The sequence below is a fragment of the Callithrix jacchus genome, chromosome 15, assembly GCF_049354715.1.
Source record: "Callithrix jacchus isolate 240 chromosome 15, calJac240_pri, whole genome shotgun sequence".
NCBI lineage: Eukaryota > Metazoa > Chordata > Mammalia > Primates > Cebidae > Callithrix > Callithrix jacchus.
In genome coordinates this window covers 15,714,388-15,734,519 of record NC_133516.1, presented here as the reverse complement: position 1 = coordinate 15,734,519, position 20,132 = coordinate 15,714,388, and the positions used below count along the sequence as shown (strand labels likewise).

Sequence of the window (20,132 nt, the reverse complement as noted above, 5' to 3'; positions counted from 1 at the left end):
CCTCAGCACCCCTGAGACCCCAACCCCCAGTAGCTGGGACTACAGGCTCACACCACCACACCCAGCTAATTTTGGTATTTTGTGTAGAGACAGGGTTTTGCCATGTTGTTGAGGCTGGTCTCAAACTCCCGATCTCAAGCTGCCTGTCCCAGGGTGCTTCTAATCTAAACACACCTCAAAACCTGGTTTTGGGACAAGGCGGTGCTGTGATAAACTTAGCTGGCAAACTCCCTGCAGAAAGCAAAGGAGATGCTCCCTGGCTGAACTCTCTCATTCCAGAATAAGTAAAAGGCAAAAGATCCTTTGGAGTTCTTCAATGGAAACTTCATGATTTTCCTGCCTTCTCGAATTTTGGATTAACTGTCGAATCTGTTAGATTCACTGAAGTAGATATTGAAAGAAAAATCTACTGAAAGTGAACTAAGTAGGCCAGGCGCTGTGGCTCACACCTGTAATCCCAGCACATTGGGAGCCCGAGGCAGGTGGGTTGCTGGAGGTCAGGAGTTCAAGACCAGCCTAGCCAACGTAGTGAAACCCCCGCTCTACTAAAAATACAAAAAAGTTAGCTGGTCAGGGTGGCAGGTGCCTGTAATCCCAGCTACTCTGGAGGCCGAGGTACAAGAATTGCTTGAATCTGGGAGTTAGGGGTTGCAGTGAGCTGATATGGTACCACTGCACTCCAACTTGGGCAACAGAGTGAAACCCTGTTTCAAAAAGAAGAAAGAAAAGAAAAGAAAGTGAACCTAGTGAGGTTCCAAGTTTTTCAAAAGCAGAGTCAAGGGATGTATTTCTATAAGTATATGGGAATTTAGACTAATCAGATCTCAGTCAGTCTGATAAAATAGCGGTAGGCAATCTCTATCTGATCTCTCAAGCTATGTTTATAGAAAGTGAGGAATCATTAGGAATAGATATTCAACAGGGTACAGCTGAGGCATAATTACTAAGTTTGCCTTCAGGGCACCGATTTTCCAACTTTGGCTTCTTTCTTTGCAGTGCCCTTGGTTCAGGTAAAAGGCCTGGAAAGGGATGGATTGTACAGAGATTAAAGGCTTTCTCTCAACATGATTACTTAAGTGCTCCACTTGAGTGAACTGAGATCGGAGTTTCCCCGGGCAGTCCCTTCGGCTAATTAGTGTGAATTGAGGTTTCAGTGCTTCCCAGGAAACTCTGAGTAGTGTGTGGATCTAGGTAGATTTTGAGGCTCGCAGGGGCTCCCATGGCCCTACCTGGGCTCCTCCTTTGCCCTTCCTCTTCAAATGGGGACTTCGTCTCTATGGATTACAGTCTTGATTTTTGGTTAAAATCAGAAGATTCATACTTAGCTTCTACTCTGTCCTGAAAACTCACTAAAGTACAGTAAAACGTGTTATTAAAAAGACTTAAGGGCCCGGTAAGGTGGCTCCCACCTGTAATCCCAGCACTTTGGGAGGCCGAGGCCAGTGGATCACGAGGTCAGGAGTTTGAGCCAGCCTGGCCAATATGGTGAAACCCTGTCTCTACTAAAGACACAAAAAATTAGCCGGGCATGGTGGCACACGCCTGTAATCCCAGGTACTCGGGAGGCTGAGGCAGGAGAATTGCCTGAACCTGGGAGGCGGAGGTTGCGGTGAGCCGAGATCACCATTGCACTCCAGCCAGGGCGAGTCTCCATCTCAAAAAAAACAAAAATAGAGTTGAAGTCTGGGTGTGGTGGCTCACACCTATAATCCCAGCACTTTGGGAGGCTAAGGCAGGCGGATGCCTTGAGTTCAGAAGTTTGAAACCAGCCTGGGCAATGTGATGAAACCGGCCTCAACAACAACAACAACAAAATGAATTGGATATGGTATCGCAGGTGGGAAGATCACCTGAGCCCAGGGAGGTGGAGGCTGCTGTCAGTCAAGATCATGCCACAGCACTCCAGCCTGGGGGAGAGAAAAACCCTGTCTTAGAAAAAAAAAAAAAAGTACTTAAACACTAAAATTGGAAAAGAGACAACAGCCCACAAAGCTGCTTAAATTGGAAAGCAAAAATGGGAAAATGACGAAATTAGCAGATGGGAGAAAGCTTGTCCTAAAAGGGAAGTGAGGAAAGCCGATAAGCAACCCCACCTAAGCTGCGGAGCAACCGAAGACCCGGAACTGGCGGCACTGTGTGTCTTTCGACATGGGGACTTGAGAGTAAAATCTGCACGCTCGTTGAAAATCTGTTGAAAACGCAATGGAATTCCAGGAATTTCTCCCCTACTCCACGGAATTTGGCAGCTTTTCCTCCTCCACTGTGGCTAGTCTAGAGGTTTATTCTCCAAAAATAGTGAATAAAGACCAGGCGCAGTGGCTCACGCCTGTAATCCCAGCACTTTGGGAGGCTGAGGCGAATGGATCACCTGAAATCAGGAGTTCAAAACCAGCCTGACCAACATGGAGAAACCCTGTCTCTACCAAAAATACAAAATTAGCCAGGTGTGGCGGTGCATGCCTGTAATTCCAGCTTCTCGGGAGGCTGAGGCAGGAGAATTGCTTGAACCCAGGAGGTGGAGGTTGCAGTGAGCCAAGATTGAGCCATTGCACTCCAGCCTGGGCAACAAGAACAAAACTCCAAAGCAAAAATAAATAAATAAAAATAAATAATTAGCCAGGCATGGTGGGGCACACCTGTAATCCCAACTACTCTGGAGCCTAAGGCAGGAGAATTGCTTGAACCTGGGAGGCGGAGGTTGCAGTGAGCCAAGAGCTTGCCACTGTACTTTAGACTGGGTGACAATTGAGATATCTCAACAACAACAAAAATAGTGAATAATAAAAAGGCCTCTGGATTGAGGGCCCTCATGAAGGTACACCTGATGTTTGGTGGTCATGTAGAATACTGTTTTTTTCCGTGTCATACTGCTAGACTGGGGGGAGGATCATGTGTACACTCAAAAGCCTACCTAGTATCCCATGAAGAGGCTTTTGCTATGCCAGAGTACTTTACTTCTTTGTTCTGTTTGCTACTATTGTTGACACCAAACTGAGAGTTTGGTTTGGGTCATATTAGGTCTGACATTCAAACAGAGATGTCGAGTGGGCAGTCATAAACAGTCGTATATATAAGCCTGCCACAGAGGTTTTGTGTTAGAGATCAGATTGGAAGATCTCAGTATGGGAGTCATTGGCATATATATAGTATTGAAAATCATTAGACTGGATGGGATCACCTAGAGAAGGAGCATAGAATTATGAGACTAGATAGAGGACTGGACCTAGAAATATTCAACATTTATTATTATTATTTTGAGACAGAGTTTCACTCTCGTTGCCCAGGCTGGAGTGCAATGGCATGGTCTGGGCTCACTAAAACCTCCGCCTCCCGGGTTCAAGCGATTCTCTTGCCTCAGCTTCCCAAGTAGCTGGGATTCCAGGTGCCCATTACCATGCCCAGCTAATTTTTGTATTTTTAGTAGAGACAGGGTTTCACCATGTTGGCCAGGCTGGTCTCGAACTCCAAACCTTAGGTGATCCACCCATCTTGGCCTCCCAAAGTGCTGGGATTACAGGCATGAGCCACCGCACCCAGCCATAGTCAACATTTAAAGGTCAGCAAAGCAGTAGGAGTCCACAGAGAAGACTGAGGAGACATGCGAAAAGGAAGAGAGTGTGACAAACCAAGAGAATATGGAGTTTCAAGGAGGGATTTCTTGAAGGTTTCAATACCTATGAAAGATTAATCTGACTACTGAGAAATGACCACTGGATTTGCAAGATGGATGCTATTGGTAATGTTGACTGGGACAGATTCAGTGGTAGGGATGAAAGCTTGGTTAGTGCAGGTTATTGAGAAAATATGGGATTAAGGCTATGTGTGGTGAATTAATATGACCTGATAACTGTCATAAATACTAGATAAATGACACAATTTTTTCTTTTTTTAGAGACAGGATATCACCCTGTTGCCCAGGTTGGAGTGTAGTGATGCAGTCATAGCTCACCATAGCCTCACACTCCTGGGCTCAAGTTAGTCTCACCTCAGCCTCCTGAGTAGCTGGGACTACAGGCATGTGCCACCATGCCTGGCTAATTTTTTAAGAAATGGGGTCTTGCTCTCTTGCCTAGGCTGCTCTTGAATTCCTGATCTCAAGCAATCCTCCTGTCTCAGCCTCCTGAGTTGCTGGAATTACAGGTGTGAGCCACTGAACCTGGTGAACACAAATTATTTTAAATTCATAGCTGAGCTTGCAAGGAAAAAGGACTATCTGTAGTCGTGCCTCGCGCCTATAATCCCAGCACTTTGGGAGGTCGAGGTGGGTAGATCACAAAGTCAGCAGTTTGAGACCAGCCTGGCCAACATAGTGAAACTCCGTCTCTACTAAAAATACGAAAAATTAGCTGGGCATCGTGGCAGGTGCCTGTAATCCCAGCTGCTTGGGAGGCTGAGGCAGGAGAATCACTTGCACCCAGGAGGCGGAGGTTGCAGTGAGCTGAGATCGCACCAGTGCACTCCAGCCCAGGCAACAGTGCAAGACTCCGTCTCAAAAAAAAAAAAAAAAATGATAATGCAGTAAAGCTAAGCTGGAGGGACAAAAAATAATTGAGAAAGTTAATTTTGCCAGGGTTAAGGATGCACCCATGACACAGCCTCAGGAGGTCCTGACAACAGGTGCCCCAAGGTGGTTAAGGCAAAGTTTGGCTTTATACATTTTAGGGAGGCATGAGACGTGTAAGATGTATATCGTAAGATATACATTGGTTCAGTCTGGAAAGGCGGGACAACTAGAAGTGGGGAGGAGGTTTCCAGGTCATAGGTAGACAAATGGTTTCTTTTGAGTTTCTGATTAGCCTTTCACTGAATCCACAATTTCAGTAATAGTCACTTATGACTTAGTCCGCCTTAGTGAAACAGTAGGGCACAGGAAGCAGTCAGATATGCATTTGTCACATGTGAGTAGAGGGATGACTCTGAGTTCAGCCTGTGCTTTGACCGCAGGGAATTTCCTCATGGGCAAATTGTGAGGGAGGTGTGCAGCTTTTAAAAATCTTTGTAGCTGGCTGGGCGCGGTGGCTCAAGCCTGTAATCCCAGCACTTTGGGAGGCCGAGGCGGGTGGATCACAAGGTCAAGAGATCAAGACCATCCTGGTCAACATGGTGAAACCCTGTCTCTACTAAAGATACAAAAAAACAGCTGGGCATGGTGGTGCGTGCCTGTAATCCCGGCTGCTCAGGAGGCTGAGGTAGGAGAATTGCCTAAACCCAGGAGGCAGAGATTGCGGTGAGCCGAGATCGCACCATTGCACTCCAGCCTGGGTAACAAGAGCGAAACTCCGTCTCAAAAAAAAAAAATCTTTGTAGCTATCTTATTTAGGAATAGAATGGGAGGCAGGTTTGCCCTACGCAGTTCCCAGCTTGACTTTGATTTTGGGGAAATTTATTTTCCTTTCAAAATACCTAAGGTTTGAATTGGCTTTAGTATTCTACAGGCTTCATGTAATATGGAGATATTAAATGACAGAGTCTCACTTTGTCACCCAAGCTGGAGTGCAGTGGCACAATCTTGGCTCACTGCAACCTTTGCCTCCCAGGTTCAAACAATTCTCTTGCCTCAGTCTCCTGAGTTGAGTAACTGCACCACCATACCCTGCTAATTTCTGTAATTTTAGTAGAGACCGCATTTCTACTATAGAGACAGGATTTTGGCCAGGCTGGTCTCAAACTCCTGATCTCAAGTGATCTACCCGCTCGGTCTCCCAAAGTGCTGGGATTACAGGCAGGAGCCACTGTGCCCAGTGAGTGATCTCATCTCACTACAACCTCTGACTCCTGGGTTTAAGCAGTACTCCTGCTTCAGCCTCCCAAGCAGCTGGGGATTACAGGGACGTACCACCAAGCCCAGCTAATTTTTGTATTTTAGTAGAGACGGGGTTTCACCGTGTTGACCAGGTTAGTCTTGATCTCCTGACCCGGTGACCCACCCAGATAGGCCTCCCAGAGTGCTGAGATTATAGGTGTGAGCCACTGTGCCTGGCCAGTACAATCTAAATTCTTAAAAACAAAGTCTGAAACAAGGCCTTCCTGTTAACAGTCAGGTCGAATGCCCCATTGGAAGTTTTTTTACCTCTTAGTCTCTTCCTCCTCCCCACTCGCCTTCCTTTTGTCATCACAACAACTCTTTAAATCTACCCAGTTGAGGATAAAGCAAATCCGTGGTGACTCAGTCCTTCTGTCATTTCCCATCAATTCTCCACTCTCCTCCTCTGCTTCTCCGCAGTCTCCCATGCAGGCTGACACCGTATGGTGGCCTTAATGGAGTCCACCGAGTATTTCAGGTTCTCCTCTGGGACCCTTGAAGGTGGATGTAGTTATGGGATTTGCTTTGACTCGGGAGATGTGAGAGGAAGTGAAGTGTGTCACCGAGAGTCAAATGAGTTGGGAGCCACTGAGACCCCACCCTCTCCTTCATCTCTTAGAGCCACTGACAGGTCCCATATGGAGGCTGCTCCTTTATTCTGGTGGCAGATGAGGGGATGTAGAGCACAGGGCCCAGGAGAGCCATAGAGGACATGCAGCATGAGCAGACAAAGAGCCTTCAGTGTTGTAAATTTCCATTGTTTGGGGCTGTTTATTACCTACAGTGATACCTCCTCCACCCTAGCAGGCACGCACCATCTATTCCATGCTCTGTGAAGCAGACAAGACTACCGTCAGAACATGAACTGATTGTCAGGCACACATTGGTTTCAGTTCCAGTCCTGCCTCTTACTGACTGCAAGCTCAGGCATTTAACTTTCAGTCTCTCAGCCTCAGTTCCAACTCTGTAAAATGGGTTGGCTATACTATTTCAGGTTGTGGAGAGAATGAAATGAAATGAAAATGCCTGTAGAGCACTAAGCCCAGGGCCTGGCACACACAGTGAGTACTCAGTGTTAGCCATGTAGCTTCAGAATGTGTATTGATTGTCAATATGCAGACAATGCAGCAAAGTATTACCAAAAAAATGTAAACTTATTTGCGTATGTATTCTTTCAATCTTTATTTTTAAAAAGATAGGATAAAACTATGTATATTCTTTCATAGCCAGTGATTTTCTCTTAATAGTCAATTGTTGACATTTTTTTATCTCGGGCCTTCGCAGCACTTTGGGAGGCGGGGCGGGCGGATCATGAAGTCAGGAGTTTGAGACCAGCCTGGCCAATATGGTGAAATCCCTGTCTCTACTAAAAATACAAAAATTGCTGGGTGTGATGGCAAGCACCTGTAGTCCCAGCTACTTGGGAGGCAGAAGAATCTCTTCATCCCGGGAGGCGGAGGTTGCAGTGAGCCAAGATTGTACCACTGCACTCCAGGCTGGGTGAAAGAGCAAGATATTCTTTCAAAGAAAAAATATATGTATATACACACATAATCTCAAATACAAGAGATCGTTTTTGAAATTATCATTTTAAGTGACAAGATAATGTTTAATTAAATGAATAATTTAATTATTGCCATTGGACTTTTTATACATTGCACAGAGCATTCCAAACAAATGAGGGAGAATAAAAAAATGTGTTGCATGTTGTAAAATAAACGTGATTTTATTAATTATTTTATTCAAAAATATAGAACTACATGTGTAATATAAAATGTATTTCTAATTATGAATCATGTTAAAAATAGTTTGGAAGCTGCTCATTTTGATTTCTGCTTCAGAAAATAATATATATTTTTGCAATATATAAATATATATATATATTTTAAGACAGAGTCTCTCTGTCTCTCAGGCTGGAGTGCTGTGGTGCAATCTCAGCTCACTTCAACCTCTGCCTCCCAGGTCCAAGCGATTCTCCTGCCTCAGCCTCCTGAGCAGCTGGAACTACAGCCACATGCCACCATGCCTGGCTAATTTTGTATTTTTAGTAGAGACAAGGTTTTCTCCGTGTTGGTCAGGCTGGTCTCAAACTCCTGACCTCAGGTGATCCACTCAACTTAGCCTCCCAAAGTGCTGCGATTACAGGTGTGGGACACAACTCCCAGCCCGAATTTTGCAGGATAAGAAATAGCCTTTTGAAGTCCTGCTAGGCACTTGTCTCATTGCTTTTCTTTAGGTTAACATGCTAGCAATAATTCTTTTTGAGTTTCTGACACAAAATAGCAGTTTTTATCCAAATAAGTTAACTACTCTACCCCATCCCATACTAAGCCATTCCATACTAAGCCACTTGTATGGAAGGAAAAAGGAGGAAAAATCCAGTACTGTGACTGCCTATGCTTCCCCAAGCATGGCCCCTGTGAGACTCGTGGTGGCCAAGACCCAGGAACTGTTCGAGGGTGCCAGGCCCCGTCTGTCTGCACTCACTCACCTTCCTCAGGTACTCGCATGGGGGAGGGCACTTACTTTACGTGCTGCTGCGGCTCCTTGGTGAGCTGGCCCTGGTCATGGGACAGGAACTGTGGGGTCAGGACAATAGAGGGCTTTACCACCTGCAGAATGGGAACGGAAGCTCATGATGAGCACCAACCTATGAGAGAATTCTAAAAAAGTTTCTTGAATGAGTGGAAAAACAAGGTGATGCTTGAGTCTATGGTGGTCAAGAGCATGGGGACCTCAGAAAAAGACAGATCCAAGTTCAAATTCCTGGGTTTGGAATTTCTACTTCATGCCATGCAAAATTACTTTACCCCTCTTCACCTCAGTTTCCTTTTGTGTGAAATGGGAACAATAAATTTCATTCCTCATTCAGTTTCTGTCAAGGATTCATGAGATAATTCCTCTAAAGCATCCAACTCATTTAAATGTATCATCATTTCTGTCATAACTAGTGGGATCAATTTCACTATTATTGGATATACAGTTTTGTGCCTGAAACCTACAAAAAAAAGAAAATCTTACATCTAAAACGTGTGATTTGTCATTGTTATATTATTAATCATAACCGTATTTAATTACATAAGGCCTTGTACATGGCAGGTGCTCAATAAACACTTGTGGAATCAATGCATGTGGGCTCCACAGCCACACTGTTTAGGTTCTATTCTGCCTCCACCACTTATTAGCTGAGTGATCTGGGCGAGATAATTCACCTCTTTATGTCTTTGCTGCCTTCTCTATAAAAGATACATAATAAGAATCCCTAGCTCCTTAGGTTGTTGCCAATGGTGAAATGATTTGGCACATAGTAGGTGCTTGTTGAACATTAGCTGTGATTATCTCCTTCCATATCTTCCTTTACAGAGCCACAGATAAGGCCACACTGCCACCTGGTGACCCTAGAGTCGCCCACTAGGCTCTCTCTCCACCATAGGTGCCAGACTGGGTAGTTACTGCCTGGAGGTTTCTGCTGCATCTGCCTTCTCAGTGCTCACATAAAGACTTTGTATTTTCCTCCTCGCATCCCTGCAGGTGGGGTTCAGGTTGCCCAACACAACTGGGTTCCACACAGGGCAGTGACCGCCTGTGCCAACCCTGTGAGATCGCTGGAGGACCATTGTTCCTTCCTTCTCATGCTCTGGGCAGATGCCAGGGTGGGGGTGACCCATACCCTCAAGTTTTGTGCTTTGGAGGGTCACATTTTCTGCTGGCAAGGCAGGCAAAGGTCACAGGAAGCCAGAGACCCATGACCTCTCTGTGCTGTGGGCCCAAACTATAAAGACTGAACTCTCTATGCTAGAAGTCCAAGGCTCAGGTGCTCCCCAGGGCTTCTTGCCTCACAGCCTCTGCTGAGGGAGGATGAATACTATGTCATCCCAGAGCTTTGGGAGCTTATAGCAAGCAGGCTCCCCAGCACGAAATCTCCTGGAAACCTCAAACTGTGTCTAAAACATTTGTGTACATTTTACATCTTATTTCCAATATGTCAGCATGTTTTAGGAAAAAAATCTCAATTTCCTAAATATGCAAGAGAAATGGATATTGTAGGACAATGTGACTTTAAAACATGTTATTAGGCTGGGCATGGTGGCTCATGCCTGTAATCTCAGCACTTTGGGAGGCTGAGGTGGGCGGATCACCTGAGGTCAGGAGTTAGAGACCAGCCTGACCAACAAGGAGAAATCCCATCTCTACTAAAATTACAAAATTGGCTGGGCGTTGTGGCACATCCCTGTAATCCCAGCTACTCAAGAGGCTGAGGCAGGAGAATCGCTTAAACCTGGGAGGCAAAGGTTGCAGTGAGCTGAGATCACTCCATTGCACTCCAGCCTGGGCAACAAGAGCAAAATTCTGTCTCAGAAAAAACAACTGTTATTTAAAAATCTTTCCTACCCCATTTCTGACCTCCAAGAATGCCAAATACTTGTTGAAGAAACATAATTAAATGCCTACTATGGGCCAGGTACAGTGGATTAAACCTGTGATGCCAATACTGTGGGAGGCCAAGGAGGGCAGATCACTTGAGGCAGGAGTTCGAGACCAGCCTGGCCAACATGGTGAAACCCTGTCTCTACTAAAAATACAAAAATTAGCCGGGTGCGACAGTGCATGCCTGTAATTCCACCTATTAGGGAGGCTGAAGCAGGAGAATTGCTTGACCCAGGGGGTGGAGGTTGCAGCGAGCCGAGAGTGTGCCACTGCACTACAGCCTGGGCAACAGAGCAAGACTCCGTCTAAAAACAGACATCAACAACAACAACAACAAAACTGAGTCTCAGCCAAGTGAAGTGGCTCATGCTATAATCCCAGCACTTTTCGGGGCTGAGGTGGGTGAATCACCTGAAGTCAGGAGTTCCATACCAGCCTGGCTAACATGGTGAAATCCCATTTCTACTAAAAATGCAAAAATTAGTTGGGCATGGTTGCAGGCACCTGTAATCCCAGCTACTCAGGAGGTTGAGGCAGGAGAATCACTTGAACCTGGGAGAAGGAGGTTGCAATGGGCCGAGATAGTGCCATTGCACTCCAGCCTAGGCAACAAGTGCAAAACTCCATTTCAAAAAACAAACAAACTGAGTCTCAGAATGATGAAGTACTTTGTCCAATATGACTCAGCTAGTAAGTGTTGAGACCTGGCATCCAACCAAAGCCTAGCTCATTCTACAGGCCATGCTATGTGTTCTCTGGCCCCTGGAGAATAATTGTAACACAATCAATGACATTTCTACACAACAATGTTCTTGTCTCAAGCCCAAGAGTGCCTCCTATACCTTCTATAGTACTGGCCTTCTGGTCAGTAAAGATGCCACTGTAATGTGTAACCATGTGGCAAATGGAGATGGGAGCAAAGTCATCATGTGTGTACACCCATACACACTTCCTGTGTCTGATGAAATTCAAGTACGCTGTTTGATTACTTAGCAACACTGAGCTTGAAAACGGTTAAGGTTTCACCAGGCGTAGTGGCTCAAGCCTATAATCCCAGCACTTTGGGAGGCCGAGGCGGGTTGATCACAAGGTCAAGAGATCGAGACCATCCTGGCCAACATGGTGAAACCCCATCTCTACTAAAAATACAAAAATTAGCTGGGTGTGGTGGCGCGTGCCTGTAATCCCAACTACTTGGGAGGCTGAGGAAGGAGAATTGCTTGAACCTGGGATGCAGAGGTTGCAGTGAGCTGAGGTCATGCCACTGCACTCCAGTCTGGCAACAGAGCAAGATTTTGTATTTACATACATATATATAAACATTATATATACATATATATGTATATGTGTGTGTATATATATACATATATATGTATACGTGTGTGTATGTGTGTATATATATATATATATACACACATATATATATATATACACACATATATATATATATACACACATATATATATAAAGGGTTAAGGTTTTTATATCCATGTAACTTTCTGTATTGCTTTTGAAGTCTCTGGGTAAATGAATATTCTTCTTCTTTTTTATTTTTTCCCTGAGACGGGGTTTCGCTCTTGTTACCCAGGCTGGAGTGCAATGGCGCGATCTCGGCTCACTGCAACCTTCTGCCTCCTGGGTTCAGGCAATTCTCCTGCCTCAGCCTCCTGAGTAGCTGGGATTACAGGCACGCACCACCATACCGAGCTAATTTTTTGTATTTTTAGTAGAGACGGGGTTTCACCATGTTGACCAGGATGGTCTCGATCTCTCGACCTCGTGATCCACCTGCCTCGGCCTTCCAAAGTGCTGGGATTACAGGCTTGAGCCACCACGCCCGGCCATGAATATTCTTCTAATAGTGACCTATGATTCTGTTTTCATCAAATGTTTTCCAACATGACATCTTTGATGGGTTTCTCCATCATCAAAATCCTAAAGTCTTTTTGGCTTAAAATTAACCTTGGGATTTTTCAGCTGGGTCCCTCAGGGAGTCTAAAGAATGTGTCTCTCATTTTGTAAAGATATGAAATTATTCAGTTTACTTGATAGATTGTATTGGTGGTCATTATCAAATGTGGTGATACTGCGTGGGAGGGCATTGTCAAACGAGGTGATATTAGATCTCATCTCAGTTATATTTATGGTATGTTGTTAATATACATGTTCCAAAAATTTTATACATTTATACAAATTGAATATGTTATGATTTGTAATTTTGATTATGTTCAATATTTGCTCAAGTTATATTTGCATAAATATGTTATTAATGGCTGGGCACAATTGCTTATGCCTGTAATCTCAGCACTTTAGAAGACTGAGACGGGTGGATCAACTGAGGTCAGGAGTTCAAGACCAGCCTGACCAACATGGTGAAACCCATACTAAACGTCTCTACTAAAAATACAAAAATTAGGCCGGGCGTGGTGGCTCACGCCTGTAATCCAAGCACTTTGGAGGCCAAGGTGGGCAGATCACATGAGGTCGGGAGTTCAAGACCAGCCTGACCAACATGGTGAAACCCCGTCTCTACTAAAAAGACAAAAAAATTAGCCGGGTGTGGTGGCACGCGGCTGTGGTCCCAGCTACTCAGGAGGCTGAGGTGGAAGAATCGCTTGAACCCAGGAGACAGAGACTGCAGTGAGCCGAGATTGCACCATTGCACTACAGCCTGGTGACAGAGCAAGACTCCGTCTCAAAAAAAAAAAAAAGAAAAGAAAAGAAATAAAACATGAAAGTATAACCTTAAATAACTTAACACAACATTTTTCAAGAGGTTGAAGTGGCATTTTGCCTTTGATCACTTAACATTCTATATATATACAGAGAGAGAGAGAGAGAGAGAGAGAGAGACTGGGCTTCCGGAAGAGTGGTTTTTGTTTTTGTTTTGTATTGTTTTTTGAGACAGAGTCTCACTCTGTTGCCCAGGCTGGAGTGCAGTGGCGTGATCTTGGCTGACTGCAGCCTCCACCTCCTGGGTTCAAGCGATTCTCGTGTCTCAGCTTCCTGAGTAGCTGGAACTACAGGCGCACACCCCCATGCCAGCTAATTTTTTGTATTTTTAGTTAAGACAGGGTTTCGCCAGGTTGGTCTCGAATTCCTGACCTCAGGCGGTGCGCTCACCTTGGCTTCCCAAAGTGTTGGGATTACAGGAGTGGGCTTTTAACATAACTACTGGATCCTCTCAAGTCTTCTCAGAGGAGCCTTGGGAGGTCTGGGCTCTCCAGAAAGGTGAAGGTACAGAGCACCAGCAGAAAGTACAGAGCGTGGGTGTGGGACAGACTAGGCTGAGGCCAAAAAGCACGTGTCCTCCTATGAATTAAGTCCTTTGGAGCCAGGCTTAGAAGCAGGAGGTGGAGAGTGGAATAAAAAGCCAAGAGGGTTTTCCTGTTTGAGGAGCTAGGTGTAGACAATGTGAGGAATGTGGGTTGGATTGGACGAGAGGAAATGCTGCCCGGAAGAGAAGCACAGAGCAATGGAGCTGTGTGGCCCCAGGGCCAGGGCCAGACACTTGGGGTGTGACTTTGGTTTGGGAGTTGGGGTTTGTTTGTTTGTTTGAGGTGGAGTCTTTCTCTGTCACTGAGGCTGGAGAGCAGTGGCATGATCTCAGCTCACTGCAACCTCTGCTTCCCCAGTTCAAGCGATTCTTCTGCCTTAGGCACCCCAATAGCTGGGATTACAGGTGCCCGCTGCCACACCAACAAATTGTTTTTGTTGTTGTTGTTTTTTAAGATAGAGTCTCTCTCTGTTGCCTAGGCTGGAGTGCAGTGGCATGATCTCGGCTCACTGAAACCTCCGCCTCCTGGGTTCAAGCAATTTTTCCGCCTCAGCCTCCCGAGTAGCCGGGACTACAGGCACCCGCCACCATGCCTGGCTAATTTTTGTATTTTTAGTAGAGGTGGGGTTTCACTATGTTGGCCAGGCTGGTCTCGAACTCCTGACCTGGTGATCTGGCCACCTCGTCCTCCCAAGATGCTGGGATTATAGATGTGAGCCACGCCCAGCTGGTATAGATATTTGAAAAGTAAGAAAGTTAGTTTCTGGGTTACAGGAAACGTGTTTATGTTACCTAACAAAGGCTTGAAGTGGAAATACTTCAGGTTGTTGAGTAAACTGAGAAGATAGGCTTTATATATCAGCCCTGAGTGGTCATTCTTCTGCTAAAACGTGATCGTCGGGAAATATCCTGACTCCATTCTCATTCTGATACCGTACCCAGAACCTTCAGAATACTCTCTCTCACACACTCTTTGAGTATAACAAAGACTGTAGAAGGAACTCTACTGCCTATTTCAGCCTGAACTCCCACCTAGGCTCCATGCTGCCTTTCACAGCTGCTCCCTCCACCTCGTCAACTTCTTCCAACCACATTGGTTGCATCCGCTCACTGTTCCTCAGAAGACTGCAGCCTGGATCAAGTCTTTGTTCCATATGCTTTCATCTTGACTTACCAATGGGATTGCAAGATCTTTTAGGGAAAAGATTTATATCTTAAAATTTATTTCATTTCCTCTCAGGACCTCAGGCAAAGCATATGGGAAATAGTTAGTGGCTGCTGTTTATGTCAGTTTACCCTGACCAATACTCAGAACAGCACCAGCCACAATTAGGTATTAAATAAGAATATTTGGGATTGAGACAAGGATCCTCTCAGAGTCAGAAATTATCTTGGAATGTCTTTTTGTTTTGTTTTGTTTTTAATTTATTGGGTCTCTGTGACTCTGGTCAGTGACTTGGTGTATTTCTTGTGATGACAGCGTTAATAATAAAGCCTTAAAATGACATGGCGTAATGGAGTTCAAAAGGTCCAAGTTTGGATGCCAGCCCTGTCACTTATTAACTATGTGACCTTGGGCAGGGCATTGTGAACTACAGTTTCCTCATAAAAGAACAACGATCGCTGGGCGCAGTGGCTCACACCTGTAATCCCAACACTTTGGGAGGCCAAGGTGGGCGGATCACCTGAGATTGGGAGTTCGAGACCAGCCTGACCAACATGGAGAAACTAAAATACAAAAATTAGTTTTTTTGTATCTACTAAAAATATAAAATTAGTCGGGAGTGGTGGCACACACCTGTAATCCCAGCTACTTGGGAGGCTGAGGCAGGAGAGTCACTTGAACCCTGGAGGTGGAGGTTGCAGTAAGCTAAGATTGTGCCACTGCACTCCAGCCTGGGCGAGAGAGCGAAACTATCTGGGAGGCTGAGATGAGAGGCTCACCTGAGCTTGGGGAAGTGGAGGCTTCAGTGAGCTCTGATTGTGCCACTGCACTACAGCCTGAGCAACAGTTAGACCCTGTCTCAAAAAAAAAAAAAAAAAAAAAAGAGTGATGAGCATGGGCACCTTAGAATGGTTGTGAGGATTAAGTTATATGCCAAAAATAAATTGTCTACCACAGCAAATGATGGTAATAGATGTTAAATATTTTTTTTTTCTTTTTTTGACACTAAGTTTTATTCTGTCACCCAGGCTGGAGTGCAGTGGCATGATCTCAGCTCACTGCAACCTCTGTATCCCAGGCTCGAGTGAATCTCCTGCCTCAGCCTCTGGAGCATCTGGGACTACAGGCACAAGCCACCACACCCGGCTAATTTTGTACTTTTATTAGACACGGGGTTTCACCATGTGGCCATGCTATCTTAGTTTACCATGGGGGAGGTGTTTGCCAGATTTGTTGGTCTTGAAGTCCTGACCACATGTCATCTACCTGCCTCACCCTCCTGAAGTGCTGGGATTTTTTATTACAGAAAATTTAAAATCTGTCACTTTTTATTTTATTGATTTTCTATTTTCTTTTCTTTCTTTCTTTCTTTTTTTTGAGACCGAGTTTTGCTCTTGTTACCCAGGCTGGAGTGCAATGGCGTGATCTCGGCTCACTGCAACCTCTGCCTCCTGGGTTCAGGCAATTCTCCTGCCTCAGCCTCCTGAGTAGCTGGGATTACAGGCATGCACCACCGTGCCCAGCTAAGTTTTTGTATTTTTAGTAGGGACAGGGTTTCACCATGTTGACCAGGATGGTCTCGCTCTCTTGACCTCGTGATCCACCCGCCTCAGCCTCCCAAAGTGCTGGGATTACAGGCGTGAGCCACTGCGCCCGGCCCTGATTTTCTGTTTTCTTCTTTACCTAGATCACAAAGATAATTTCAATTTTTCTTTTCTTTCTTTTTTTTTTTTGAAATGGAGTCTCGCTCTTTTGGCCAGGCTGGAGTGCAGTGGACAATCTCAGTTCACTGCAACTTCCGCATCCCGTGTTCAAGTGATTCTCCAGCCTCAGCCTCCCGAGTAGCTGGGACTATAGGCACGTGCTATGACGCTTGGCTCATTTTTTGTATTTTTAGTAGAGATGAGGCTTGACTGTGTTAGCCAGGATGTTCTCCATTTCCTGATCTTGTGATCGGCCTACCTTGGCCTCCCAAAGTGCTGGGATTACAGATGTGAGCCACCATACCCCGCAATTTCAAATTTTCTTTAAACTTTTTTGGAGATTAGGTATTTTCTGATAATGAGAAGTTGGTAGACATCATATTAACAGAGATGATTTAAAAAATATTTTTGGTAATTATCTGGACCATAAGAAAACAATACTAGACAAGCCAAATTACTGTTAGCTAAAGGCTTGGGAATCAGGAGGAGAGGGAAGAAGAGAAGGTCCTGGTTGAAGCATGACCTACTGACTTAATTTAGCACCCACCATGGTAAGGAAGTCCTTCCTAAGGCTTTCTGCCTTGGTTAGAGAGTGTTCCAGTGTTGGGTTATGAGCCTCCACAGCAGAGCCACAGCACTGAGTCTCTGACCAGCTGGAATTTGATGCAGGATAGGTATGGCTGAAAGGAGACCAGTGTGAATTAACCAGGAGTAAGAACATCAAAACTGATCTTTATTTCACCCAGAGGCAGAATGATAAAATGGCATTCTTCTCTATTTAAATTCTACCCCATCTTTCTTCTTGTCCTTCCTCTCAAGGTTGCTGGCAGAGGTGGTTGGGGCTATGTGCCTGGAGTGAAGATTCTGCCCACTGGTCAAGAGACCTCCCTCTCAGATGCTGGCTCTGCCCCTGCCTTTGGGGGTCGACCCTTGTACTCGCAGGACCTTAGGTGACTCTGTAAGTATAGTAAAACTTAGTTAATCTGATGTTATCATTCAATCTTTTTTAAAAAGTGGAGCATCCAGTTGACAAGGTAAGACATTTTCCTGATGTCTTTGGCTGTTTATTTAAAAGTACAGGCAATAATATATAAGATGAAAGACAAACTCAGAGGTTCAAATACATCCAGCAAATCGAAGCAGCAGTGACATACGCATCCAAAGATGACTATAGCTATTTAAAGCCATATCTTGTTTCTCTAGGCAAAAGTAAAACATTGGTTATAAAACATAAACCTTCTTTGCACAATAAGGCAATGAAAGACAATCCTATTATTCTCTTTTGCAAAACTCAATGGTCTTCAATGTCATAGCAAAAAAGTGATATGATTATAAAGTGAGACTAGAGAAGAATTTCCTCATTAAATTTCTGAACCAACTGCATCACATTCCATAATATTCCCTTGTCAATTATTTTAAAAAGCTTCCTTAGCAAGCCTGGTTCTATATTGCTTTCTCTGCTTTTCAGCCTTATCATTAAGCTCAGAGCTTCTGTAAATTAAGCATTACTCAATGTAGCCTCAGCAAAAAATAAACAGAATACTCCTATATGAAAGCCTGATGCAAAGAGTAGTTAATGAGTAAACCGAAATTATTGACTTATAAGAAACACTCTCACCCAGAAAGGGAATTATCAGAATAGCTTTGTCAAGTGGGAGTACTTATTTGATATAACTAGCCCATTTTGGGAACAGAAAGTCAATTAATTTATGTCCCCCTTTTCCTCCCTTTGGCCAACCTGTCTTTCTTTCTTGTTACTTCTCTTTGACATCTGGAAGTTTTTTTTTTTTTTTTAATTATTTCTACTCCATTAATAAGCTCAGCATTTAATCTCTCGACTTCCCTTATTTTCACGCACATTCAAAGAGCAGCTGCCACAGTTCATTCAGAATGTCAAGAATCTTTGTATGAAAATTTATGACATACGTTGTAAGTACATATTTGTTATCACAGAAGCCAAATTGCAGCAGGTCATAAGGCACATTAGTTTGTCCATTTTCTGTGCTAGTTTAGAACACTTGTGAAGAAGATTCTGAAAAGATTTAGAATTGTGGCACACAATTTTATGCAGTCCGTGGAGATTGATGGTGTCTCCACAGGGAATCTACCACTTCTCTTTAGGCTGTTCTGAAGCTTCACAGTTTTTGGTCCATTATATCAGGATATTTGTATTTGGACAATGGCGAGAGGGATATTGATACCTTAATAAAAGTATTAAAGAAATACCCATGGCTGCATAAATTAATAAAGAGCATCAGCGAGATCAAAATCATATGATTCTTTCATTTTTGTGGTTGGATTAATTTCACTAACTGACTTCCAGGGCCGTCCAGGACATTTGGGGGAGGCTGTGTCTGGAAAATCTGATATCTGGTTAAATGAAAGGCCATTTGGTTGTATCTGGATATCAGGGATCCAATCATCATCGCTCTCTGTGGGAGTTGGTGGTATATTAGGCATCATAGTTGCAATGCGATCAGAGTCCTGCACGTCCTGAAAGTCAGGTGTAACTGCTACACCTGGCTGGCTTAGGGAAGGGATGGGTGTTGGCCCTTCTGTCTTCTCTTGGGTGTGTGCGGAAGATGTAGTACTATCTTCAGAAGAGCTTGCCAAATGCTCTGTTTTCCAACCATTGTGCTTTCCATTCTTTTTGCCTTTATTTTTATGTTTTCCGTGGCCATGACCATGCTTATGCTTATGTCCATGGTCAAGGCCATGGCCCCTTTGGTGTTCAAGATCGTCAAGTTTGAACTTATGTCCAAGACCAAGAGCATGTTGTTGTTGGTGCCCCCAGCCAAGGCCATGTCCCCTTTGGTGCCCATGCCCATGGTCACGTTCATGTTTATGGCCATGGCTAAGACCATGTTTTCTTTGCTTTTCATGGCCCCAGTCATGTCTACGAGTATGCCCTTGTTCTTTTCCTGAATCCTGCTCTTCGTCTTGTACAGGTGCCATGGAAGTGTGGGGTGGACTTACAGTTGTTTCTTCTCTTATTTCCCCTGCTTGTAATGTTCGGAAAGGTGAAAAACCTGGAGGTCTTTTCATCAGTGAGATCTAAACAGAAAACATAAAATGAATGTATTACTGCAAAAATTGTGCTATCAATGAGGGAAACAAACACAGATATTTGACAATGCTATCTTAGTTTACAATGGGGGAGTGTTTCCAGATTTTAAATACTACATTAATATACCAGAAAGGATGAATAGTACTTTTTTCTCTTTCAATTGGTCTTAAAATTTGTGGACATTGTTTTTTGTTCTTAATGATACTGTAAAATGGCTGGGCGCAGTGACTCACACCTGTAATGCCAACACTTTGGGAAGCCAAGGAGGGCAGATCACTTGAGGTCAGGAGTTCGAGACCAGCCTGGCCAACATGGTGAAACACCATCTCTACTAAAAATACAAAAATTAGCTGGGTATGTTGGCACGTGCCTGTAACCCCAGCTACTCAGGAGGCTGAGGCAGGAGAATTGCTTGAATCCAAGAGGTGGAGGTTGCAGTGAGCTGAGATGGCGCCACTGCACTCCAGCCTGGGTGACAGTGAGTTTCTGTCTCAAAACCAAACAAACAAACAGTAAAGTAAGATAGAGAGCTTTTTCTTCATCTGGAAAAATTGGGTGGTTGAAGTAGCTAATCTCTAGGGTATCTTCTAAGCCTATGATTATGCAAGCACAGCATTTAATTATTGATACTATTGTTACCGTCATCACTGCCTTCATCCTAAAAGGCCCCAAGTGGCTTTATGAACTGA

The 20,132-nt window shown here is 44.4% G+C and overlaps 1 protein-coding gene and 1 long non-coding RNA gene across 2 annotated transcripts in view; one reads left to right on the top strand and one right to left on the bottom strand.

The window, feature by feature from the left end:
• LOC144579623 (uncharacterized) overlaps nucleotides 1-20,132 on the top strand; it is a gene marked incomplete at its 5' end in the record, with an annotated part of 64,540 nt that overhangs the window by 17,931 nt on the left and 26,477 nt on the right. Inside the window, one exon of the long non-coding RNA XR_013527761.1 lies at nucleotides 17,196-17,334. This is a non-coding gene — a long non-coding RNA (uncharacterized LOC144579623). The remainder of the gene's footprint in view (nucleotides 1-17,195; nucleotides 17,335-20,132) is intronic.
• Nucleotides 17,425-20,132, bottom strand: part of KNG1 (kininogen 1) — a 29,684-nt gene continuing 26,976 nt past the window's right edge. The window contains exon 10 of the mRNA XM_002758158.6: nucleotides 17,425-19,430. Within this exon, the coding sequence (XP_002758204.3) occupies nucleotides 18,618-19,430 (813 nt within the window). The 3' untranslated portion in view covers nucleotides 17,425-18,617. The remainder of the gene's footprint in view (nucleotides 19,431-20,132) is intronic.